The 27,394-nt window shown below is 49.4% G+C and overlaps 1 protein-coding gene across 5 annotated transcripts in view; it reads right to left on the bottom strand.

Moving 5' to 3' along the window:
• The window catches only part of MLPH (melanophilin), a 71,624-nt gene that overhangs the window by 32,698 nt on the left and 11,532 nt on the right, over nt 1-27,394 (bottom strand). For all 5 annotated transcript variants that reach the window (XM_035306128.3, XM_035306127.3, XM_035306130.3 and 2 more), the window contains exons 3-5: nt 8,165-8,386; nt 7,875-7,987; nt 972-1,075 (exon numbers count right to left, since the gene is read on the bottom strand). In XM_035306128.3, the coding sequence (XP_035162019.1) occupies nt 972-1,075; nt 7,875-7,987; nt 8,165-8,386 (439 nt within the window). The remainder of the gene's footprint in view (nt 1-971; nt 1,076-7,874; nt 7,988-8,164; nt 8,387-27,394) is intronic.

Here is a 27,394-nt window from a genome sequence, read left to right as displayed (position 1 = left end):
GAGCATTCTGGGAACTTCATACATAGCATGAATCAAATGTTCTCAAGCGGAAGATGCTGATGTTCCCCTCACAGCCACTGCGAAGACCTGGGTCACGTTGAATCTCACTGGCCTGGCTCTCTCCTAGGGTCACATTGAATCTCACTGGCCTGGCTCTCTCCTAGGTTCACGTTCAATCTCACTGGCCTGTCTCTCCTAGGGTCACGTTGAATCTCACTGGCCTGGCTCTCTCTAGGGTCACGTTGAATCTCACTGGCCTGGCTCTCCTAGGTTCACGTTCAATCTCACTGGCCTGGCTCTCTCCTAGGTTCACGTTGAATCTCACTGGCCTGGCTCTCTCCTAGGTTCACGTTGAATCTCACTGGCCTGGCTCTCCGAGCGTCTGAGTCTGAACCCCTGCTCACCCACCCAGCCCCTCCCTCCAGCTGCTGCGCCTTTCTGTATCCCACCCCAAAACCCAGGGGTTACATGGCTTTTCTCTCCCATGAGTTAGACAATATGTGAACACAGGAGCAAACACAAGGCTCATAGTTGGTCAAAAAAAAAGAATAAAAACCCAGAAGGAGAAAACATCTCAGAGGAGAGTCTGAGGGTCCACTTTCCTGAAGGCTGCAAAGGCGGCTGCTCTCAGGACCCCGAGAGCCTTCCAGGACCCCTGCCTGCCCTACAGCAGCCCCTGCACTCACTGTACCTGCATTCCCCTGGGCTCCTTCCACACACTCAGCAGGCTGTGCCCCTCCACAGATGGCTTGTGAGGCTTCTGATGGGGGAAGCACTGCTCCTGCTTGGTGCCCAGTGAGCTCAGAGATTACTGAGGCCTGGGAAAGGGCAGTGGATTCTCGATGCTCACACAGTAGGAGCTAGTGGAGTTGTGGAGAGGGCATCGAGGTGTTCAGGAAACTAGAACCCGAGGTTCCAGCTGTGGGGAGGAATCGAGGTGGCTGAGGAGGGGGTGACTGGAGATGACTTACTTTGCTGCCAAAGGGCTGGACCTGGGCCTCTGAGTCCTGCTTTCCATCCTCATCCGTCTGCTCGCTGTCTCCACTTCTCTCTTCAGAGACTGGCTCAGGCCCAGCTGCAATAGATACCTGCATGACTCCACCCAAGGACAGCCAGTCCAGAAGCAGCCATTTGTCAGTCCATGCACACGCCCATCCTCTAATCCATCTACCTACCAACCCCTCCCTCCTTCCCTCCTTCATCCATTCACTCACCTATCCACCCAGAAATGTATCCCTCCATCTACCCATCTGCCAACCCATCTGTCCATCTGTCCATCCATCCATCCATCTATCCATCTATTCACCTACCCGCCCACCCATTTATCCACTCATCCACCCACTCAATAGGCAGCCCATTCATCCATGCCTGCATGTAGGCATCTATCCATCCATCCATCCACTCACCCACCCACCCACTTACCTATCCTCCACCCATGTATTCATCCATCCATCCCTCCATCCACCCACTCATCATCAATCCATCTATACATCCATCTACTCAATCAATCAGTGGCTCATCCACTCACCCACCCATCCATCCCTCCCTCCTTCATCCATGAACCCACCCCCCATCAATCCATTTATCCATCCATCCACTCAGTCAATCAGTGGTCCATCTATCCGTGTACCCACTCATTCACCTACCCATCTGCCCATCCATTTACCTATCCATCTATTCATCTATCCATCTACCCACCACCCATCCCTCCCTCCTTCATCCGTCTACCCATCCACCCTGCTGCCTACCCATCCACCCACCAATCCGTCCATCCACTCAGCCATCTATCTATCCACTCACCACCTATCTATCCACTCAGCCATCTATCTATCCATCCACTTATATATCTATCTACCCACCACCCACTCACCTATCTACCCACCCACCCATCCATACATCCACTCACCTACCACCTTAGCTGCCCATCCATCCATCTATCCATTCATCATCCATCCATCCAGCCAGCCATGCATCATCCATCCATCCATCCATCCATCCGTCTCTCCCTCTCCCACAATCCACCCACTGAGAAACATCCAGACAAGGCTCTCTGCTGGCCTTTCATAGACCCATCCAAACATCACTTAGAGCTGGTCTGAATTACAGTATAAAAACCAGTACTCTGCCTCAATGTTACTGATCAGTTGCCAATGTTACCAATCATTGTTGCCAACAGGTCTGACCGTGTCTGCAGGATTGTACTTATTGGGCAGTGGGAAGACCCCGGAGCTGTGGAGTCTGAAGGGGACCTGGAAGGAAGTCATGTTCTCCCGAACACGTGGCTTTACCCGCAGGCTCATAGCATTTGCTGGGCAGCAGGTCTGGCCTCAGTGCTGCAGGGAGGGAGGTGAGGCTCAGCACTCATGCCCTCTCTCCTTTCTCTGCTCAGAGGGCTCCTTCGTCACTCTGAGCTCCTGGGCCTGGCCTCCCTAGCACAGCTCACAGTCTTTTTCTCCTTTCTTCCACTCACCTTGACCCGGCCTGTCCTGTGACTGTGGCAAGTGATTCAGTAAAGGGACCCCAGGGTTTAGTGCTGGGAGGCCCCGTGGACCATCCACCTTTGTATTCCAGGGGCTGCTGAGGGCTAAGCTGGCACTGTGGAGCTCGGATCCTCTGGGCCCAGCCAGGCCTTGCTGCCCCTGGATACCCTTGCCCTGGGGCCTACCTCTGGCTCTCTGTGCCTCCGGGATCACAGGTGTGAACAAGCGGGCATTGGTGCATCGGAGTGTGCACTGTCAGCTGCAAAGGGCTGCAGGACTGTGGGTACAGGGCCCAGGGCGGCCTCAGAGCCACCTTCACTCTCTGCTCTGTGATGCAGGAGCTGGCCCTGCATGCCACACACTGCCTGGCCTGCTGCTCTCTGAGGGCCCGGCCCCCAGTGAGTGGGAGTGGGAAAAGGAAGAACGAATGTGTTCCTTTCTGGCGCTTCCAGTCCAAAGCCCTTGACCCTGACAGCTGGTCCAGCTTCATCACGGCCCCTGAGACACGGTCACTAGCCAGCGGCATCCTTGCTTTGGAGGGCTGGGTCCCACCCCTGGGTGGCCTCCTTGGAGCTCCCTGTTTCTGTTAACCCCGGCCTCTGCCCTTTGCTCTCAGTCCTGGTGGCTGTGGGGATGGAGGCACTCCTGCAGTTACGACCTGATACCTGGTATCTCCTTTTCCATTCTCCATTAACAGCATTTGAACCAGTTCCTCATATGAAATGACCGTGAGGTTTCTGTTTTAGACTTTTCCCTGACTGGCCCACCTGTGGTCCCCACAGCTCCTATCCTCATCTCTCGGGGCTGGGGCCCCTTGGCAGGAAGCACCTCCCTTGCGGGTTTCAGTCCCAGAGGAGCAAGTGTCCATATTTGCTGGACTGGCTGTGCTGACTGTCCCCACTTGGGGACAGCAGGGCCTGCCTCTTCCACAGCCTGGGGTGGCCTCAGGACAGCCCAGGACCCGGCACCTGGCAAGCGTTCAGTGGATGCTGAATCAATCAATCACCAACACATCTTCCAAAGCCTCCCTCGAGATGGAGACCTCACTGTGCACCTCCCTTCACCTGCCCAAGTGTCACACACCCTCCTCCATGCTGTCCACACCAGCTCACGATTTCACCATCAACTGGGCCTGGGCAGCTCTGCGTTCTCAGGCTCTGTCCGAGGTCTTTTACATGGGTTGGAAAATTAAGTCTCATTGTCCAGTTTTCCAATCATAATACAGAGATAGGAAGAGTCAACCAATCGGCAAAACTGGACATCTGGGGGGACTTTGTAACGGGCAGCTGAGAGCACACTCTGTCACTGCCTGTTCCGTCTGAAGCTGCCTCGGCCATTCACCACTTTGCTGCCACTTAGGAATGTCTGGGAAGATGCCAGGGTGAGTCAAGGGGAACGGCTGCCTGCCTGGTCTCAGTGGGCCTCAGTTTCCCCAGCGGAAGGAGAGATGGGGGAGGCAGCCTGGTATATTCTTTACTTAAATCTTTCTCTTAAAGATAAAAACTGTCAAGGGTCTTAAAGGGGCCTACAGGTGCCTGTGTCTGAGCTGCCAGGTCCACTTTTATGCACTCAGTGGAGGCCTGCCTGGCAGTGCCGTTGGGGCTCAGAAAACAATGCTCCCAGATGAGGGCCTCAGCAGCAAAGTGTCTGACCTTCTGCCCTCTTTTCTCCCAGGCCCATTCTTCCCCAAGGCCAGCCATCAAGAGTAGTAGAATCCCTCTTCCCAAGGCAGGATATAGAAACCAGAATCCCTTTCTCCCAAAGCCAGCCACTAAACACACAAATATCACTCTAATGTTCTCTCTACTTTTCTTGTAAAAACCAGCCATATGAGGCAGGAGAATTGCTTGAACCCAGAAGGCGGAGGTTGCGGTGAGCCAAGATCGTGCCATTGCACTGCAGTCTGGGTAACAACAGCGAAACTCCATCTCAAACAAAACAAAACAAAACAAAACAAAACCAGCCATAAAGAAATCTGGCTGGGCATGTGTGGCTTATGCTTGTAACTCCAGCACTTTGGGAGGCTGAAGTGAGAGGACTGCTTGAGCCCAGGAGTTCAAAACCAGCCTGGGCAACATAGTGAGACCCCATATCTAAAAAAAGAAGAAGAAAAAAGCAATTATCGGACCTTCCTTGTTTGACTTGAGTCTTCTTTCTCCAGGAATGGAGAGGCTCCTGCTCCACTCCTGAAAGAAAGGCAAAGAAGACTCTAGACAGACAGGCCTTCCTGGGCGCCCCTCAGCTGGTCAGCAGTAGACCCAGCCTTGCTGTGTAATCCTCTTTCATACACTGTCCATCCTTTCTTGAACCTAAGCATAAAAGTGGACAGTTTCCCTGCATCTGTGGGTCTTCATTCTGAAGGCTCCCATGTATACGTGGTGAACACATTTCTGTGCCTTTTGTCCAGTGAATCTGCCTTTTACGAATTGATTTTTCTGCAAACTTTCAGAAGGTCAAAGCTTTTGGCTCCAAATGTGCCCAGGTGATGAGGCCAGAGAGCAGACCTGGTTTTAGTTTTCTTCTCTCTGGACAGTAAGTGCCGTGAAGAGACGCATCCCAAACCACCAGGCAGAGACCCTGAGGCGTGACCTCCCCGTGCACCCAGGGATGCGGAAACGGGCTTTCTGGGGCCTGGGGGCCCACCTGTCAGGGTGATGTCCAGGCCCCCACGATGAACATGAAGAGGAAGTATTCCGGGTTCAGGGATCCTTTGAGTGTTGGCCCCTATCATCACTCTGCACTTGAACCAAGGGTTTGGGTAACACAATCCTATCTATCTAATCAAGTCATGCTAAAAAAAAGTTTTCCGCATTCCTGACACAGAACAGAGATTTTTCTGACAACTCTTGATAGGGAGGAGAAAACAAAAATAGAACCACATGAGCATAAAGAACTTAGTCTTGACGTCAGGTGAGCTCTGCACTGCCAGGCACAGCTACCGCCGAGGGAAAGGCACCGGGAGAAGGCGCGGGTGGCGGGGCTGTGTGCTCAGTGACCAGCCCAGAGTTTTCCTTCCTTTCCATCGAAGCTGCTTCCTGCAGAGCCTGCCGGGTCTCCTGTGGACGGCCTTGGTGAAACACCCAGCAGTCTGAAGGTTCACTCGGTGAAGACCCCCAGCGGCCCACCTACCAGCTGGACAAGGTCTGCATTGGGCCCTGGCTAAAGCAGGTTTCAAAACCTTAACCTTTTATGCCCTACTTTTTTTTTTTTTTTTTTTTAAAGCCCAGCTCTCCCAGTTTTTGTGTTCCTTGCTTGCGCCATTTTGATGTAGTTACAGGTGCCCGGCATCGGGGAACGCAGCCCCCGCGGGACTTGGGGGAGCTGCTGGGAATCCAGGTTCAAGGGACAGCTGTTTTCTGTTGCCCCACAGCGCCACCTCCTGGCCCTTGGTGGTGATGATTTTGAAGTCGGCAGGTTGGGGCGGATTGTGTGAACTCCAGCAGCTCTGGGCTGAGCTTCGGAAACCCTGCATCCTTCGAAATGACACAGCTTCCTGAGCCCACCCCAGTCCCTAAAAGCTGCCTCTGGGGTTGAGATTCTCACATGCTTGAGACCATGGCTTTTCCCGCTGTTACGCGTCATTTCCGTCCCTAAGCCTGGCGGGGGTGACTGGGGGCTGGACCAAGCTCCATCTGTGCCGGAAGACCCTTTAGTGCGCCCCGGGCTGGCCATGTGCATGTGGGGAGGTGGGATTTGCTGCTGGGCTTCATGACTGCCGTGTAGAACACGGTGATGGCCTCCCCCCGTGTCATCGGCCATGCCTAGTCCCATCTGTTGTTGCAGCATGTAATCAGTGGAGCCTCCTTTCACTCTTGAAAACGCCCTGGTTTGGGTGATTTATCAGACTCGTCCCCACCCCCACCCCCACTCCCGCCAACCAAGACATGCAGCCACCCTGTGACATGCGGTGTGCTGCTCCAGGGGTGCCACTCGGTGGCCTCTGTCCTAAATTAAAAGCTGTGCTAAGATGCCCTGAAATGTTTGCGGCTGGCCCAGCGAGAGCTTGAATGTTCAAAGGGTATCTATGACAACTTCTGCTTCTCCAATCAAACTTGGCTTTAAGGGACAGGCACGAATAAGGTGTCTCTCCAGAAGGAAAGCCTGGGGGAGACACCTGGGCTGGGGCATGGTGAGGATGCCCCTGAGGGAGACACCTGGGCTGGGGCATGGTGAGGATGCCCCTGGGGGAGACACCTGGGCTGGGGCATGGTGAGGATGCCCCTGGGGGAGACACCTGGGCTGGGGCATGGTGAGGATGCCCCTGGGGGAGACACCTGGGCTGGGGCATGCTGAGGATGCCCCTGGGGGAGACACCTGGGCTGGGGCATGGTGAGGATGCCCCAGTCCAGAAGCATAGCCTCTGCCCTGGATGCGCCCGGCTGCTGGAGCCAGGCAGCTGCCTCGTGGCCCTGGAGAAACTCGCCTTGGTCTTGCAGATGGAGTCATCCAGGACACGGAGACCCCAGACACTCGGCTTGGTGGGGAATGTCCCACCCAAATGTGTGTCCAGGCTTAGTAGCAGAAGCCTGGGACTCAGGTAACAGGGACAATGAGCTTTCTCAAAAACACCACTAAGTTAGCTCCCTTCAAACTCAAATGCAGAAGACTCTCAGGCATCCTCCCTCCCCCTGAAAAGATCGCTTCCAAATGCCTTACAGGGGGATATGATAGGCAAACACGTCGTTCTGTTTAAGCCTACTGCCTGGATTGCAAATTCATCATGACATAAATACTTGGATTCAAAAGAAGAAAACAATTGAATTACAACAGATTTCTCTACATCTTGAAAATCACCAGATTCATGTGAAATGTTTGTTGAAAAGACAGAGTCTCGGCCCCAAACCAGATGTCCCAGGGAAGAAAGGCTTGGAAAACATGTAGCATTAACAAGCACTCTGGCGATTCAATCTGAAAGCAGCTGCTTTCAGAAACTTGGCTTTGAGTTTTCAACTTACTTTGAAGATTTGAAAACAATACAGTTTCAATATTGGCAACGTCAACAGCACCCAGGACTTCTGAGGTGCTCTGACACGTCCAGCGGGATGCAGAGGCTTGCACCTCACATAAAAAGATGCCACTTCACGGAGCACAGTGGCTCATGCCTATAGTCTCAGCACTTGGGGAGGCCGAGGTGGGTAGATTGCTGGAGCCCAGGAGTTCAAGGCCAGCCTGGGCAACACGGTGATATGCCTGTCTCTACAAAAATTAAATAAAAAAAAAAAAGCAGCCAACTTCACATAAGATACCAGAAGGAGGAATTGACAGAAAAGTGCATGCACACATGTACATGCACACACGTGCACACACACACACACACATACACTCCAAAGGAACATGCTTTAATATTCCTAAAACGCCTGGGAACAAAAAGCCCTTCCCACCGTCACTCCTTACCTCCACTCTGCAGCCGCCCCCAGAGGGACCGGATCACTTTGGCACTTCCGAACCTCTTGAAGCGGGCTTTCACGTGCTCATAGTACCACTCCAGTGAGCTGATCTTCACAACTCTGCAGAGACAAGCACGGGCCCATGACACTGCCTGTGTGCTGCACACAGGCCTGCATAAATCACACACACACGAGTGTGTGCGTGTGTGCGTCCAGCCTTCGTCAGCCAGCCCCACTGAAGGGACATGCCAGATCCGGAAACTATCAAGGTCATTTGACCTCAAGGTTTGGGCTTACCTGGCCAGATGGCAGGGGTCACAGAGCCAGCCCTGCTCCTCTGGGTGGAGGCAGCCACAGCCTTTGCAGGTGAAGAGGCCACATTCCAGGCACTGCCTTTTGCTGTTCACAAGCAGCCGGTAGGGCTGCAGGCAGTGGGCACAGTGGGTCTCGTTCAGATGGGCAGTGTCGGAAAGCAGCTCCCTCTTGGAGCTTTCCTTCTTAATCTTGCCCTTCAACCCCCTTGGAGAGATATCAGAAAAAGAAATATATCAGACATCTTGTTTTTGCAACAGGCTTTAAATGTGTACATGTACACACACACACACACACACACACACACACACACACACACACACAGAGCAACTGTTTCCTATGCAGAAAACAGTGACCCAAAGTTGGGCAAAAGTACACAGGCACCTTTGTGTTGAGGGCCGAGCTCAAACGTGCAATTCTGGTAGACTGGAATGGATTGCAAACACATAATTTCATAGAAATGACATTGCATTTCAGCATTTCTGTGGCTGTTTACAATTGTACTGATTTTGGTTGACAGGTTACTGCACCCTCCCCAGGGCGGTCACAGAGTCCTGAGGGCAAATCCAGATGGCAGTTCCTGATCAAGCAGTTTTGGGTCTCTTCCAGCAGGGGGGCAAGAGTTGAGCTAACGCCCAGGTTTGCTCCCCTAGAGCGCAGATGAAATGGCTCAGCGGGTTTCAGAGCAGGAATCGTCCAGCACCCGGAAGTCCCAGTAAAACCACAGTTCTCTTAGACCATCCGGGTTTAAATAACACACAGCTTCCCGATGAACCTGCCAAGTTGAACTTATTGGAAAACGTACCCTTAGATGATAATGAAAACATTTCTTTTGTTCTAGATTTCAGAGAATGTCTGCCAAATGTAATATTTTCAGTTTCAGATGAGATAAAATTAATCCATTCTTAGTGACAAAAGCAAGAAGGACACTAGGTGCCATTGTCTCGTGAGAACTCTGAAGTGCACCAATTTCGATGGGGACACCCAGAGTGTGACAGAGGTGAAGAGAGGGGAGGAATCCACGAGGTGATAGGAGGCAACCTCTGGCTTAAGTGGAACGGGCTGAACTTCACTGATTCCCCTCTCTCAACTATTCACTAAAATACTCATTGAGATATTGAGATATGCAAAATCAGGCTCTTGTCACAGCTTCAAAAACCAAGAGAAAATGGGACAAGCAGTTGTAGGAATCTGCCATCCATAGAATACAGTCTAGATAAAGCTGCATTGACAAGGTAGAGGCTTTGCCACACGCAGAGGAGCACAAGACCCCTGGAGCCAGATGGGAAGGGCCTCCCTCCCTCCATTTTCACCCTTGCCAGCTCTGCACCAACCAGAAAACCTGGAGGCTACCTCTTCGCCAGACAGGGCTTGTCCAGCCTCCATCCCAGGGAGCACCTCTTCTTCTGTATCCAGGCAGAACGATACCCCCGAGGCCCAGCACAGCCGGAAGAAAGCAAGAACATGTGCATTGCCCTGCATCTCAGGCTGGAGGAGTTTCTCTTAAATAACAGCCCAGAGGAGTCCTAGGCAGCAGCCGGAGCTTGATATATTTCAGGGGCTGACACTGGGGGAAAGGATAATAATACTCCGATTTAGATTCTTTAAAACATAAGCTCCCTTCTTCATAGCCAGAGACTAGGAAGGGAGGGCAGAAAAGACCCCATTTGGGGAGAACAAATGACGCCTGCCAGCCACTCCAGGACATATCAGCCAGACCTGCAGCTTCAGATCCTGAAGGGTGAACGGGGGTGGAGCAACCCACGCCCTCTGCTTATTGGGTTGACTAGAAGTCACTCCTCACCAGGCAAAAGCCCAGCATCCGGCTCCAAGTTAAAGTTAGCTTCACGAATAAAAGACCCTCCTGAATGAGACTTATCATCAGAAACAGACTTGAAACAAGTCGGCTTGGCGTGCTGAATGGGGCATAAGAAAGTACATACGTCTCAACGAGAGGGATGGAGGTGACGCGGGAGGAAACCAGGCTGAGACGAGAGGCCCACGGAGGTGGAGAAGAGCTGGTGAAGACAGACATGGCGAGGAGTCACAGCCACAGTGGAGGGGACACAGGCACAATCTCTGCCGGGGAATATTAGGCCCAATGATTTTGAACAGTGATCTTCCAGGTGGTCCATGGACCTCTCCTCTGGAGGTTCCTAAGATCCTTTAGAGGGTAGGTCACAAGCCAAAGCTATTTTTGTAATGATGCTGAGACATCTCTGCCCTTTCTCTGCTCTTGGACGCCTGCACCAAAGGTGAAGAAACACTGGTGGGGCTGGGTGTGGTGGCGCACGCCTGTAATCCCAGCACTTTGGGAGGCCAAGGCAGGCGGACTGCCTGAGCTCAGGTGTTCACGAGCATCCTGGGCAACACAGTGAAACCCCTATCTACTAAAATACACAAAGTAGCCGGGCGTGGCGGCATGCGCCTGTAATCCCCGCTACTCGGGTGGCTGAGGCAGGAGAATTGCTTGAACCTAGGAGGTGGAGGTTGCAGTGAGCTGAGATTGCACCACTGCACTCCAGCCTGGGTGACAGAGCAAGAATCTGTCTCAAAAAAAATAGTGAGTAAACCACGGAGGCTTTAGCACGAGTCAGAGTAGTGGGCCCAACTGTGCTGGCAGTCAGTGTCTCCTTCATTGAAAAAGAAATGAGCCAGCTGTGGTGTGGCTCATGCCTGTAATCTTAGCACTTTGGGAGGCCAAGGCAGGCAGATCACCTGAGGTCAGGAGTTCAAGACCAGCCTGGCCAACATGGTGAAACCCTGTCTCTACTAAAAATACAAAAATTAGCCTGGCATGGTGGTGCATACCTGTAATCTCAGCTACTCAGGAGGCTGAGACAGGAGAGTCGCTTGAACCTGGGAGGCAGAGGTTGCAGCGAACCAAGATTGTGCCACTGCACTCCAGCCTGGGTGACAGAGCAAGACTCCATCTCAAAAAAAAACAAAACCAGAAAAAGCAATGAGAAGAAAAAACAGTTTCATTTAAGTATCACGTTGATGGAACACTAAAAGTTATATCTTTCTGAACCGTGGCCCCAGTTCATGTGTGATGAGCATGGAGGAGCACAGAAAGCTCTTCTGTCACATGTTGAAACATGACAGATATTTCTATCAAAGGGACGGGGCAATTGTTCAGATTGCAACCTGAGTTAGAAACTTTTCTCGTGAAATGCCATTTCCACTTGAGAGAACAACTGAGAGATGAACCATTTCCATTTGGTATTTGGCAGATATTTTCTCAAAAATGAACAAAGTGAGACTCTCACTCAAGGAAAAGAAGTGACAGTATTTATTGCCAGTAATAAAACCCAAGTTTTCAAGCACAAACTAGGATTTTGGAAAACATATATTCCCTGCTGTGAGCTTGACAGTTTCCAACACTGGGAGGTTTCTGATGAGAGGCTGGTGGGAGCAACAGAAGTGATTCTCTCTTGGTATGCACATGAAATGTGTCAGCATATGACAAGTCTGCATAACTCAGTGAGCCAGTGTTTTCCAAGTGATTAATGCATAGTGTTACAAAAAATCATACAGGGGTGGAAAATCCATTTCAAGTGCAAGAGAGACCAATGGATTTTAACAAACAGAAAAAGAAAAGCTTGTTAATATGGTTTCAGACTCCACATCGAAATTAACCTTTAAGAAACTACCAGCTGGCTGGGCACGGTGGCTCATGCCTGTAATTCCAGCACTTTCGGATGCCGAGGCAGGCAGATCACCTAAAGTCAGGAGTTCGAGACTAGCCTGGCCAAATGGTGAAACCATCTCTACTAAAAATACAAAAATTAGCCAGGCATGGTGGAACACACCTGTAGTCCCAGCCACTCAGGAGGCTGAGGCAGGAGAATCGCTTGAACCTGGGAGGCAGAGGTTGCAGTGAGCCGAGTTCACACCACTGCACTCCAGCCTGGCAACACAATGAGACTTTGTCTAAAAAAGAAAGAAAGAAAGAAACTGCCTACTGCCAGGTCTTCAGGTTGGTACAAAATATAATGTTTATTATCTGCAAAGGCTATTCAAATACTCCTTTTTTTCAATGAGGTATCTGTATGAGCCTAGATGTTCTCCAGCTACCACAGCCCACAGAATGTAGGAGCAAGCAGAGAACTCAGCCATCTTCTGTTGTTTCAGACGTTAAAGGGATTTGCAAAAATAGAACAATGCCACTTGGCTTACTCATGGTCTTATTTTGGGAAAATCCAACTTTTTATGAAAATTTTATTTATGTTAACATGAAGAGGGTTTACTGTTATTTTTAAATGAGTGAATAAATAAATATATTTAACCTCCGAGTTTTAATTTCTGATATGGTAAATATTAACAGATATGACCCATATAAATAAAACTCTTTGGGGTTCTCAGTAATTTACGAAATGTAAAGGGGTCCTGAGGCCCAAAGGTTTGAGAAACACTGATTCCGAAGTCAAGTTTGCTCTCCTCAGAATGCGGAGAAAAGGGAGGAAGCGATGGGAGAGAGCTGGGAGGTGGTGGGAAAGGCAGAGAAAGTGAGTTCCCAGGTGACGCAGAGCCCTGGGCGAGATGCATGGAGTGGAAGGGAGGCTCTGTCCTCGTCCTGGGGGCCGGGGACCGACCCACACTCCTGTCTTCTGCATTCCCACCTCTGGGTGACCCTGGGACACCCTGCTGGGAGCTGTGACTGGTGGGGCAGGACACAGCCAAGGGGAGACTCCTGCCCTCAAGGGAGGCCAGGCGGCCTCTGAGGAAAGGGCGTATACTGGGGAAGGAAAAGGCTTCCAGGATGGGAAGAGGAAGGGAAGGCCGCTTCTAAGATGGGGTCTGGGCAGGACAGGTGAGCCTCGCAGGGTGAAGGGGTCAGACCTGTGCCCTGCTCTGCCCCTCTTGGGGTAGAATCCAGAGAGGGGTGTGTGGCAACACGCAGGAGTACTGGTGGGATCCCGGGCTGGCTGGGCTGGCCGACACCATTGTGGGCACAGCAGGAGGACGCTCCTACTGTGGCCTTTCCCGAGGTCCAGCACGCAGGCCTGGGAGGAGCCTGCATGAGGGCCTTGCATTGGGTGCTGGGTGGTGGGGAATCCATATCTCTGCTCTCCTCAGACCACGCTCCCGTAGGACGGCACGGGATGTGGGGCATGCAGGGGACTGCAGAGGCTTGGGGTAGATGGAGAGGCCGTAGCACGTGGCTGGGATCGGGGTCTCAGTGGTGGGGGCCACCTGCATCTCAGTGCCCGGCCAGGACCCTTCGTGTACCAGCCAGGGGTCCCCATCCTGCAAGCCAGCCTGCCCTCCACTCTGCATCCGGAGGTAGGGACAGTGTGTGGAGTCCAGACCCCATCAACCCGGCCACTGGGAAGGCCATGAGCCCTTCCCCCAAGGCCCAGCCACTGGCCTGGCCAAAAGCAGGGGTTGGGGAGCAGAGATGGGGTAGCGGGGAGCTCTGGGAGAGAAGCTGAGCCAGGAACAGAGACCCGGTAAGTGAGCAGAGTCCAGGAGATCTGAAGCGCTGAAGCCTGCACTCTCTTGCTGCTCAAGGGCTGGGGCCTCATGAACAGGAGCAGATGGGAAATAAAAACCTGCATTTTCTTTGCACAGCATGGTTGGGTATTAATGAGTTTTTGACCACACCACAGAAGCAGATGTCACCCTAACAACACAGGAAAACTCTCCCAACCAAAGAAGAAACAAAGAAAGAGCTGAGTCCTCAGATTAGAAGGGTCGCCGGATGGTAGGAGATGCCTGTGTAGACAGACAAGACCACTTGGTTACAGGGTGGGCAGACCCCCTACCAGCATGGTGGACGGAACTGGCGGCCTCCAATGGGGCTGAGGCTGTCCAGGGGGCCTTCTGTAAGGCTGAGGGCTGGCTGTGGGGCAGTGGATCCCGTCCTACTGCTGCCATCGCAGAGAGCCGCCAACTCCATGGCTTAAAACAATGCAAATGCTGGCCAGGAGCATTTGGGAGGCTGAGGCAGGTGGATCACCTGAGGTCAGGAGTTCGAGACCAGCCTGACCAACATGATGAAACCCTGTCTCTACTAAAAATAAAAAAATTAGCCAGGTGTGGTGGCACATGCCTATAATCCCAGCTACTTGGGAGGCTGAGGCAGGAGAATCACGTGAACCCAGGAGGTGGAGGTTGCAGTGAGCTGGGATCTCACCATTGCACTCCAGCCTGGGCATCACTGAGCTAACATCAAGGTGTCAGCAGGACCATGGCCCCTCCTGGAGCCCCCAAGGGAGAATCTGCTCTCTGGCAGTTCATCTTCTTGAGGGCTTCAGGTGTATAGGCTCCTGGCCCCTTTCTCCATCTTCAGAACCAGCCATCCCTTCTGCTTCCAAGGCTCTGTGATGGGAACGGGCCCACCCAGGGAACCCGGGATCATCTCCCAGGTCCAGGCCAGCTGGTGAGCAGCCAGAGTCGCATAATCCCCTTTGCCGTATAGCCTCACGATTTCAGAGGTTCTGGGGATTGGGGACATCTTTTTTTGGGGGGCATTATTCTGCTTACCACCGATAGCAGCATCCCCACAGCCTGGAGCGGAAAGTGTGTGAGCTTAGACTGTACTCCCAGCTACGTGGAACAGAGATCCTCAAAGACAAACCCACACTCCATGCCATTCCTGAGAAAACTGCCTGAGGACAGACCCCAGGTGACAGAAAAATAATTCCTGATGCTGACTCTGAGTTGGGGGCTGGAGCGAGTCACAGGATTGAGGCCCAAATGACTGAAGCACACAACCAAACAGAAGCCCACGACGGGATCCGGCTCCCGAACCTGGGAACACGTGTTAGGAATGACCACGAGGGAGCAGGAAACTCACTGAAGTTCTTGGAGAGCCTCTGAAGGAGAAGGCCAGGATGACGATACACACGATGAAGAGGAAGCGAGTGGTGGGCTGACAGGCAGGCACTGAGAGGCTGAGCCTCAGAGAGGCTCGTAAAAGATCTGAGACCAGGCCGGGCGTGGTGGCTCACGCCTGTAATCCCAGCACTTTGGGAGGCCGAGGCGGGTGGATCACGAGGTCAAGAGATCGAGACCATCCTGGTCAACATGGTGAAACCCCGTCTCTACTAAAAATACAAATAAAAATTATCTGGGCATGGTGGCGTGTGCCTGTAATCCCAGCTACTCGGGAGGCTGAGGCGGGAGAATTGCCTGAACCCAGGAGGCAGAGGTTGTGGTGAGCCGAAATCGTGCCATTGCACTGCAGCCTGGGCAACAAGAGCGAAACTCTGTCTTAAAAAAAATAAAAAAGATCTGAGACCAACGTTCCCCCTGACTTCCTGTTTCAGCCCCTATTTTTTTCATCTCTAGAGTTGCCTGTGTCAGTGACACCAACAAGACCAGCTAAGGGTGATTTCAAATTCCTTACTATAAAAAACTTATTTATATTTATTAATATTATTATTTTTTTGAGATGGAGTTTCGCTCTGTCGTCCAGGCTGAAGCAAACTGGAGCAATCTCGGCTGAGTAAAACCTTCGCCCCCCGGGTTCAAGCCATTCTCCTGTCTCAGCCTCCCAAATAGCTTGGATGACAAGTGCCCGCCACCATGCCTGGCTAATTTTCGTATGTTTAATAGAGATGGGGTTTTGCCATCCTAGCCAGGCTGGTCTTGAACTCCTGACCTCAGGTGATCTACCTGCCTCGGCCCCCCAAGGTGCTAGGGTTACAGGTGTGAGTCACTGACCCTGGCCAAAAAAAAATTTTGTTTTAAAGCCAGCCACCGTTCGGCCATGTGTATGCTGCAGACCCTTTGCAGAATCTCTCAGGAACCTCCTGTGTTTTCAGAGACCACAAATCCACACCACCACCTATTTGCCTTTCCAGGGCAGGGTGGCAGGCCTAATATTTGATCTGTGGGCTGTGTCCCTCAAAACTGGGTGTTCCGTTTGGGCTTCAGTCTTTCTCCCCCAGGGCATGAGTCACCAAGTCTGGCTATGCACAGTCTCATAGTCCTTCCCGGACTTGGGGATATCCATTCATTTCTACCTTAGCCACGGCTGAGGGGTATCCTAACACAGACAGCCGTTACTGGAAGGAGTTGACACCAGCACGATACAAAGCAAGACAGGAAGCACCGGTGCAAGCTCCAGGGTGCCCAGCTGGAGGCCTGCGCCTTTTGTCCACAGCCTCAGGTCCCTGGGATCCAGGACAGCAATGGGCGTCCGAGAAGTTCTGGGCTCTTCCAGGGACAGAGGGAGTTCAGAAGCTGTGACTATTAGCCGGTGTTCCCTTCAAGAAGCTTTACTTTGGCCCTACTTCATATTTGTAGAACATTAAAAAATAACATGTGATGATCTTTTCTGTACTCAAAACCTTCTTAATAACCAAGTGACATGAATGAATCTAAAACACTCGAGACGAGAGCACCCCGAGTACCACTTCTGTAAAACTCAGCTTGCAGGAAAACAGGGACAAAGGAACTTTGGTGCAGACATCACGGGGATATCCTCAGCTAACTCCAGATTGTGAAAAATTCAACAAAAGCAAACAGTCAGCTTTCTTCTACACACAAGCTTCAAAGGAAAAAGAGAGAGAGCTGGAAAGAATTCTTACAGATTCAAAGAGACTTAAAAGAGACAGCAAGGTATAGGGTCTGGACCTTATTTGGAGATGGGCAGAAAAGTTTGAACACACACTGGATATTTAATACGAAGGAGTTAGAGTTAATTATTTAATTTATTTATTTTGAGATGGAGCCTCACTCTCTTGCCCAGGCTGGAGTGCAGTGACACGATCTCAGCTCATTCCAACCTCTGCCTCCCGGGTTCAGGAGACACCTGTGCCTCAGCCTCTTGAGTAGCTGGGATTACAGGTACCTGCCACCATGCCTGGCTAATTTTTTGTATTTTTTTTTTTAATTTTTTACTGGATTTTAGGTTTTGGGGTACATGAGCAGAGCATGCAAGACAGTTGCGTAGGAACACACATGGCAGTGTGCTTTTCTTTCCTTCTGCCCTTCACCCACATTTGGCATTTCTCCCCAGGCTATCCCCTCCCCACCTCCTCCTCCCACTGGCCCTCCCCTTTTCCCCCAATAGACCCCAGTGTTTAGTACTCCCCTTTCTGTGTCTCATTTTTCATCACCCGCCTATGAGTGAGAATATGCGGTGTTTCATTTTCTGTTCTTGTGTCAGTTTGCTGAGAATGACGTTCTCCAGATTCATCCATGTCCCTACAAACGACACAAACTCATCATTTCTGATTGCTGCATAATATTCCATGGTATATATGTGCCACATTTTCCCAATCCAGTCTATTGTCAATGGGCATTTTGGTTGATTCCAGGTCTTTGCTATTGTAAACAGTGCTGCAATGAACATTCGTGTACATGTGTCCTTATAGTAGAACGATTTATAGTCTTTTGGATATATACCCAGTAATGGGATTGCTGGGTCAAATGGAATTTCTATTTCTAAGGCCTTGAGGAATCGCCACACTGTCTTCCACAATGGTTGAACTAATTTACACTCCCACCAACAGTGTAAAAGTGTTCCTTTTTCTCCACATCCTCTCCAGCATCTGTTGTCTCCAGATTTTTTAATGATCGCCATTCTAACTGGCGTGAGATGGTATCTCAATGTGGTTTTGATTTGCATCTCTCTGATGACCAGTGACGATGAGCATTTTTTCATATGATTGTCGGCCTCATATATGTCTTCTTTCGTAAAGTGTCTGTTCATATCCTTTGCCCACTTTTGAATGGGCTTGTTTGTTTTTTTCCTGTAAATCCATTTGAGTTCTTTGTAAATTCTGGATATCAGCCCTTTGTCAGATGGGTAAACTGCAAAAATTTTTTCCCATTCTGTTGGTTGCTGATCCACTCTAGTGACTGTTTCTTTTGCCGTGCAGAAGCTGTGGAGTTTCATTAGGTCCCATTTGTCTATTTTGGCTTTTGTTGCCAATGCTTTTGGTGTTTTGTTCATGAAGTCCTTGCCTACTCCTATGTCCTGGATAGTTTTGCCTAGATTTCCTTCTAGGGTTTTTATGGTGCCAGGTCTTATGTTTAAGTCTTTAATCCATCTGGAGTTAATTTTAGTGTAAGGTGTCAGGAAGGGGTCCAGTTTCTGCTTTCTGCACATGGCTAGCCAGTTTTCCCAACACCATTTGTTAAACAGGGAATCCTTTCCCCCTTGCTTGTTTTTGTCAGGTTTATCAAAGATTGTATAGTTGTAGATATGTTGTGTTGCCTCCGGTGCCTCTGTTTTGTTCTATTGGTCTATATCTCTGTTTTGGTACCAGTACCATGCTGTTTTGATTACTGTAGCCTTGTAGTATAGTTTGAAATCCAGTAGTGTGATGCCCCCTGCTGTGTTCTTTTTGCTTAGAATTGACTTGGCTATGCGGGCTCTCTTTTGGTTCCATATGAAGTTCATGGTGGTTTTTTCCAGTTCTGTGAAGAAAGTCAATGGTAGCTTGATGGGGATAGCGTTGATTCTGTAAATTACTTTGGGCAGTATAGCCATTTTCACGATATTAATTCTTCCTAACCATGAACATGGAATGTTTCTCCATCTGTTTGTGTCCTCCCTGATTTCGTTGAGCAGTGGTTTGTAGTTCTCCTTGAAGAGGTCCCGTACGTTCCTTGTGAGTTGTATTCCAAGGTATTTTATTCTTTTTGTAGCAATTGTGAATGGCAGTTCGTTCTTGATTTGGCTTTCTTTAAGTCTGTTATTGGTGTAGAGGAATGCTTGTGATTTTTGCACATTGATTTTATATCCTGAGACTTTGCTGAAGTTGCTTATCAGTTTCAGGAGTTTTTGGGCTGAGGTGATGGGGTCTTCTAGGTATACTATCATGTCGTCTGTAAATAGAGACAATTTGGCTTCCACCTTTCCTATTTGAATACCCTTTATTTCTTTTTCTTGCCTGATTGCTCTGGCTAGAACTTCCAGAACTATATTGAATAGGAGTGGTGAAAGAGGGCATCCTTGTCTAGTGCCAGATTTCAAAGGGAATGCTTCCAGTTTTTGCCCATTCAGTGTGATATTGGCTGTTGGTTTGTCGTAAATAGCTTTTATTACTTTGAGATACATTCCATCAATACCGAGTTTATTGAGGGTTTTTAGCATAAAGGGCTGTTAAGTTTTGTCAAAGGCCTTCTCTGCGTCAATTGAGATAATCATGTGGTTTTTGTTTTTGGTTCTGTTTATGTGGTGAATTACGTTTATAGACTTGCATATGTTGAACCAGCCTTGCATCCCCGGGATGAATCCTACTTGATCATGGTGAATAAGTTTTTTGATTTGCTGTTGCATTCAGCTTGCCAATATTTTATTGAAGATTTTTGCATCTATGTTCATCATGGATATTGGCCTGAAGTTTTCTTTTCTTGTTGGGTCTCTGCCGGGTTTTGGTATCAGGATGATGTTGGTCTCGTAAAATGATTTTGGAAGTATTCCCTCTTTTTGGATTGTTTGAAATAGTTTTAGAAGGAATGGTACCAGCTCCTCTTTGTGTGTCTGGTAGAATTCGGCTGTGAACCCATCTGGACCTGGGCTTTTTTTGTGTGGTAGGCTCTTAATTGCTGCCTCGACTTCTGACCTTGTTATTGGTCTATTCATAGTTTCAGCTTCCTCCTGGTTTAGGCTTGGGAGGACACAGGAGTCCAGGATTTATCCATTTCTTCCAGGTTTACTAGTTTATGTGCATAGAGTTGTTTGTAATATTCTCTGATGATGGTTTGAATTTCTGTGGAATCTGTGGTGATTTCCCCTTTATCATTTTTTATTGCATCTATTTGGTTGTTCTCTCTTTTATTTTTAATCAATCTGGCTAGTGGTCTGTCTATTTTGTTGATCTTTTCAAAAAACCAGCTCTTGGATTTATTGATTTTTTGAAGGGTTTTTCGTATCTCAATCTCCTTCAGTTCAGCTCTGATCTTAGTTATTTCTTGTCTTCTGCTGGGTTTTGAGTTTTTTTGATTTTGCTCCTCTAGCTCTTTCAATTTTGACAATAGGGTGTCAATTTTGGATCTCTCCATTCTCCTCATATGGGCACTTATTGCTATATACTTTCCTCTAGAGACTGCTTTAAATGTGTCCCAGAGGTTCTGGCATGTTGTGTCTTCGTTCTCATTGGTTTCGAAGAACTTCTTTATTTCTGACTTCATTTCATTGTTTACCCAGTCAACATTCAAGAGCCAGTTGTTCAGTTTCCATGAAGCTGTGCAGTTCTGGGTTGGTTTCTGTATTCTGAGTTCTAACTTGATTGCACTATGGTCTGAGAGGCTGTTTGTTATGATTTCAGTTGTTTTGCATTTGTTGAGCAGTGCTTTACTTCCAATTATGTGGTCAATTTTTGAGTAGGTGTGATGTGGTGCTGAGAAGAATGTATATTCTGTGGATTTGGGGTGGAGAGTTCTGTAAATGTCTATCAGGTTTGCTTGCTCCAGGTCTGAGTTCAAGCCCTGGATATCCTTGTTGATTTTCTGTCTGGTTGATCTGTCTAATATTGACAGTGGAGTGTTAAAGTCTCCCACTATTATTGTGTGGGAGTCTAAGTCTCTTTGTAAGTCATTAAGAACTTGCCTTATGTATCTGGGTGCTCCGGCATTGGGTCCATATATGTTTAGGATCGTTAGCTCTTCTTGTTGTATCGATCCTTTTACCAGTATATAATGGCCTTCTTTGTCTCTTTTGATCTTTGTTGCTTTGAAGTCTATTTTATCAGAGATGAGAATTGCAACTCCTGCTTTTTTTGCTCTCCATTTGCTTGGTAAATCTTCCTCCATCCCTTTATTTTGAGCCTTTGTGTATCCTTGCATGTGAGATGGGTTTCCTGGATACAGCACACTGATGGGTTTTGGATTTTTATCCAATTTGCCAGTCTGTGTCTTTTGATTGGTGCATTTAGTCCATTTACATTTAGGGTTAGTATTGTTATGTGTGAATTCGATACTGCCATTTTGATGCTAAGTGGCTGTTTTGCCTGTTAGTTGTTGTAGAATCTTCATTATGTTGATGCTCTTTAACTTTTAGTGTGATTTTGGAATGGCTGGTACTGGTTGTTCCTTTCTATGTGTAGTGCCTCTTTTAGGAGCTCTTGTAAAGCTGGCCTGGTGGTGACAAAATCTCTGAGTACTTGCTTGTTCGCAAAGGATTTTATTTTTCCTTCACTTCTGAAGCTCAGTTTGGCTGGATATGAAATTCTGGGTTGAAAGTTCTTTTCTTTAAGAATGTTGAATATTGGCCCCCACTCTCTTCTGGCTTGTAGTGTTTCTGCCGAGAGATCTGCTGTGAGTCTGATGGGCTTCCCTTTGTGGGTAACTCGACTTTTCTCTCTGGCTGCCCTTAGTATTTTCTCCTTTATTTCAACCTTGTTGAATCTGACGATTATGTGCCTTGGGGTTGCTCTTCTTGCAGAATATCTTTGTGGTGTTCTCTGTATTTCCTGCATTTGAGTGTTGGCCTGTCTTGCTAGGTGGGGGAAGTTTTCCTGGATGATGTCCTGAAGAGTATTTTCCAGCTTGGATTCATTCTCTTTGTCCCCTTCTGGTACACCTATCAAACGTAGATTAGGTCTTTTCACATAGTCCCACATTTCTTGGAGACTTTGTTCATTCCTTTTTGCGCTTTTTTCTCTAATCTTGGTTTCTCATTTTATTTCATTGAGTTGGTCTTCGACTTCAGATATTCTTTCTTCTGCTTGGTCAATTCGGCTATTGAAACTTGTGCATGCTTCACAAAGTTCTCGTATTGTGTTTTTCAGCTCCTTTAATTCATTCATACTCCTCTCTAAGTTATCCATTCTTGTTATCATTTCCTCGAATCTTTTTTTAAGTTCCTTAGTTTCTTTGCATTGATTTAATACATGTTCTTTTAGCTCACAAAAGTTTCTCATTATCCACCTTCTGAAGTCTAATTCCGTCATTTCGTCACAGACATTCTCCGTCCAGCTTTGCTCCCTTGCTGGTGAGGAGTTTTGGTCATTTCTAGGAGGCGAGGTGTTCTGGTTTCGGGTGTTTTCCTCCTTTTTTCGCTGGTTTCTTCCCATCTTTGTGGGTTTATCCGCTTGTCATCTGCGTAGTTGCTGACTTTTCGATTGGGTCTCTGAGTGGACACCCAGATTGTTGATGATGAAGTATTTCTGTTACTTGGTTTTCCTTCTACCAGCCTCGCCCCTTCGCTGTACAACTGCTGAGGTCCACTCTAGGCCCTGCTTGTCTGGGGTGCACCTCTAGCAGCTGTGGCACAGTGAGGGATGCTACCCGTTTCTTTTTCTGCTATCTTTGTCCCAGGATGATGCCTGCCAAATGTCAGTCTTTTGGATATAGAGGGGTCAGGAAGCTGCTTGAGGAGACAGTCTGTACTTTATAGGAGCTCAATTGCTGAGCTGTGAGCTCTGTTGTTCATTCAGGGCTGTTAGGCTGCTATGTTTGATTCTGCTGCAACAGAGCTCATTAAAAAAACCCTTTTTTTCTCAAATGCTCTGTGTTGGGGGGTTCGGGCTTTATTTTTCGATGTCCGATGAGGTGTCCTGCCCAGCTAGAAGGCAGACTAGCCACTGTTTGGCTGCCGAGGCTCCGCCCTGCTGTTGTGTGATTCGCCCTGTTCCTGCAGGCTCTGCTGTGGTCTCTGCCATGCCCTGCAGCAGAGTCTCTTTGTTGTAGCGTGTTGCCTCAGCAACGGCAGGCTGCGTCAGCAGTGGGCTTGCATCTCAGTTGGGGTGGGTTGCCTCGGTAGTGGTGGACGCCCCTCCCCCACAGAGTGTCTCGGACCATCTGCTCGGGATAGTTTGAAATCGCGGTTTTGTTCGTCCCACTGGGTGTCCCAAACGATCTGTCCCTGCAATCCCCTGGGCTGGCCTACTGTCCAAGTCTCGTTCAGTCTCAAGTCCAGCCCTCTCAAGTCTCAGGTTGCCGGTTCAACAGGGCACCCGGACAAGCGTGCCCTGTGGGGATTGCTGGGTAGGGCCGGCCGCCGCCGCCCCAGCTGCCGGCTTCGCCAGGCAGACCTACTGCCTGGCATCCCGCGTCTCCTTTATACTTGGGAGTTTCCCCATTCTGTGGGCAACAAAGATCAGTCTGGAAATGCAGCTCCGACTCACCGTTTGCGGATTCAACGAGAGCTCCAATCCTGGGTTGTTCTCACAGTGCCATCTTGAGTCCTCCCCCCGTATTTTTTTATTTTAAGTAGAGACAGGGGGTTTTACTATGTTGGCCAGGCTGGTCTCAAACTCCTGACCTCAGGTAATCCACCCTCCTTGACCCCCCAAAGTGCTGGGATTACAGGAATGAGCCACTGTGCTCAGCCTAGAGTGAATTATTTTAGATGTAATATATGTTTATGGGGGAAAAGGAGATGAGAGGAACAAGAATCCGAGACAATACACAGCTATCGCTCCCTGCAGATAGACCCTCCAATGCCAAAAGTTCACATTTCCCAGATACTCATCATAGCTGGGCAACCTGCCTCAGTTTCTCACCTGTGAATGGGGACAGTAATAGTAACCACACCCCAGGGTGTCTGAGGGTTAAATGAGACAACAGAGATGAAGCTGAAAGAGGTCATCATCCAACGAGAACGCAGACAGCTGTGGAGCCATCCCACGTTCAGCAGTGTGCTAGTGGCTTGTGACACTGTAGCCAACGCAGAGAGCCCTTGTGGGGCTCAGATGCCCGCAGGGACAAGACACTAACAAGGAAATGACTCACTGGGCATTGGAGAAGAGCTAAGGAGGAAATGCAGGTGGGAGGTCCCACAGTGAGCAGGGGCAAGGGGCGAATTTCATCATAAACACAATGGAAGCTCTGTGGGGGTTATGAGCCGGAGGTTGGGGGGTGGCCTGATCTGCATTTTTTTTTTTTTAAATTTTAAGACAGGGTCTGGCTCTGTTGCTCAGACCGTGGCCTGATCACTGGCATGATCTCAGCTCACTGTAACCTCTGCTTCCAAGGTTCAAGTGATTCTCCTGCCTCAGCCTCCTGAGTAGCTGGAACTACAGGCACCTGCCACCATACCTGGCTAAGTTTTTTGCATTTTTAGTAGAGATGGGGTTTCACCGTGTTAACCAGGATGGTTCTGATCTCCTGACCTCGTGATCTGCCCACCTTGGTCCCCCAAAGTGCTGGGATTATGGGCCTGAGCCACCTCGCGCAACCCTGATCCACATTTTTAAGGGGTGAGTCCAGGGGCCCTGGGGAGAACGGACCACAAGAGTGGAGGGAGAGAAGGGTGAGTGTTGGTCGGAGGTGGATTCCTGTGGTGTCCACAGGAAGATAGTGTGGCCTGACCTGAGGCCAGCAGTGAGGGTGTTGAGTTGAAGCTGTACTGGGGACATATTTTGATGGCTGAGCCACGGGGCTGGCTGAGGGTGGGATGTGGGTTGAGAGGGAAGAAGCAGAGACAGCCATGAGTCCTGAGAACTTAACTCTGGCAATCAGCCTGCATCCAAGATGAGGAGGCGGTGCCTGGAGGTGGAGGAGAAATTACAACTTCTGTTTTGGACCTGCTGGGACAGAGATGCCAGTGGGAAACTCTGGCTGCAGTGTCCTGCAGGCTTTGTCTACAAAAGTCAGAGTTTGGAGGACAAGCCTCTGATGTGGGTGTAGATTTGGGACTCATTGTTTAGATGGGTTGTCTCACCACTATAGTAGTCCCTAGCTGCAGGTACAGAACCTTTCCATCACTGCAGAATGTTCCATCAGGCAGAGCTGGTCTAGAAGTCATTTAAAACGTTGGGGCTGGACAAGGTCACTGGAGAAGTGACACAGAGCAGAGAAGAGAGTTGAGGCCAGGACCTTGGACCCTGCAGTAGGGAATATGTAAGGAGTCTGGGAAGTTCCAGCAAAGGAGACAGAGAAGGGCTAGACTCCAATACACGGCACAGAGAGCCACATCCAGAGAGGGCTCCGTGAGTGCTGAGCTTCTGCCGCTATTACTGGTTTTTTTGATGTACTTTTTAAAAAGCAAAATGGGACTAAGTGTGATGGCTCACGTCTGTAATCCCAGAACTTTGGGAGGTTGGAGTGGGAGGATCACTTGAGCCTAGGAGTTCAAGACAAGCTTGGGCAACATAGAGAGACCCCATCTCTACAAAAAATTTAAAAATTAGCTGGGTGTAGTGGTGCACGCCTGTAGTCCCAGCTACTTGGGAAACTGAGGTGGGAGGATTGCTTGAGTCCGGGAGGTCGAGGCTGCAGTGAGCCATGATTGCGCCACTGCGCTCCAGCCTGGGTAACAGAGTAAGACCCTGTCTCAAAAAACAAAAAAAGTAAAATGGGATAAATTTACATTTTCACAACTTGCTTTTTCTACTGGACAATGTCTTGTGAACTATTCATGCCAATTTATTTCTATAGCATTGTTTGTATTTGGTGCTGAGCAATCCGTTGTTAAATTGTTGTTAAATTTGGCATTTAAGCGAAGCCTGAAGATTTGGACATTGGGTCTTTCTAGTTCTTGTCTCCTGTAACCCTTGTCTGATTCTCTCCTTATGCTGACTGTCAGCAGAGGAGCTGCGGAGCACACTTTTAAGACTTTTGCTGCCTATTCCAAATTGGCCTCCGCAAAGGTCTGATATGTTGTACCAACGTGTGGCCGTTCAAAACCTGCAGTGTGACTAATGAGATTGAAGAGCTAACTTTTATTTAATTATAATTTTATTACAATTAATTTAAATAGCCACGAGTGGCTAGTAGCTTCTGTCATGGACAGTGTGGCCTTAGGTCTATTTGCATGATGATTTAACTGGGCTGTATTTTTTTTTTTTCTGAGACGGAGTTTCGCTCTTGTTACCCAGGCTGGAGTGCAATGGCGCGACCTCGGCTCACCGCAGCCTCCGCCTCCTGGGTTCAGGCAATTCTCCCGCCTCAGCTGGGCTGTATTTTTTTCTTTATCTTTATCAGTATGAGGTGTCAGGGCAGGGCTAGTGAACACTCTTTCTGGGATGAAGCAGTTTAAATCACGGAGAATTTATTTGTTCTTTATCTTTGTCAGTATGAGGTGTCAGGGCAGGGCTAGTGAACACTCTGGGATGAAACAGTTTAAATCACGGAGAATTTGTTTGTTCTTTGACCATTTGAAAGATGCATCCACGAAAACAGATGGACTCAAGCCCTCTAGGAAGACCTGTCATTGGCAATTTATTCCAATAACAGGCTGGGAGGAAAAAGAAGAGGCTTCCAACTAACCACAGAGCAAAGTCAGGGGAGTGTGGGGAAAGGAACGCCCAGGACAGAGGTTTGGGAGGAGGGCAGAGTCAGGAGGGACAAAGGCCGAGGAGGGGCTGAGGACTGGGCAGTCCTGGGACAGGACGCGGGTGTTAACTCAAATCTATCCTAAAATGCGAGTCTGACGCCAGCGGTGCTAACATCCACATTTTGTACATCTTCGAGTTTTTGATTCTATGGTGCACAGCACTGTGTCCTCGTGTGAGGCAGGAACAACCCTCCCACTCTATGTAGCAAACAGCCCATTCCTAAATCCATGCCTGCGTGGGCTGGATCAAGACATGCTGCCTTCCCCTTCCTTCTCACCGATTCCTCCTAAGGGCTGGCAAGGAGAGCCTGGTCGGGCTGTGCATCACTGAATGTCTACAGCACAGCCTGGAGGGAGGGGCAGGCCTGGCCAAGGGGGCAGGAGCTTCCATGGCCTGGGGACAGTACGCTGGTCTCGGGGTCTCAGGGTCACGTGCCCGCCTTCCTCCAGTATATCAGGGATCTGGGCCAGCTTGTTTGTCCCCGCTTTGTCAGAGGAGAAATCCTGATGTCCTGATGCTGTGGGAAAAGGTGCAGGTCACCTCCAGACCCCGGCCAATGCCCTTCGACGTGGATTGTGGCTCGTATCTGGGGAGAAATACTGAGCCGGAATCCATCTGACACAATCCACTAATTTAAAATATGTTAAAAGACATACATTTTCTTTGGTTTGATTGCTTTTACATTGGTGCATTTAGTGAATCAGCTCTTAAGCAGATCAACCCCCTGGGAAACTTGTTTCCTGGGCACCGGCCTTGCGTCTGCATGCCGCGTTCACCTGATGCAGAGTCGGGCTAGTAAAGCTCTTTCCACGCAATGACTGGGTGCGCTTCCCAGTTTTACAGTCCCCCACCCCTGCTAATTCTCTCCTCTCTCCTGTCAGTGACCTTGGGTTCCTCCGCTGGGCTGCCTATGAGCATCCCTCTCACAGGGTGTGAGACACTGGAAACTGCCGGGCGGTTCCCGAATTGCTGCATTTATTACCGCCACACACTCAGTGGTCCCTTGAGCACCAGTTTCTTCATCCAGCCT

Source organism: Callithrix jacchus, chromosome 6, assembly GCF_049354715.1.
Source record: "Callithrix jacchus isolate 240 chromosome 6, calJac240_pri, whole genome shotgun sequence".
Lineage (NCBI taxonomy): Eukaryota > Metazoa > Chordata > Mammalia > Primates > Cebidae > Callithrix > Callithrix jacchus.
This window is presented reverse-complemented; position numbering and strand designations above follow the sequence as displayed.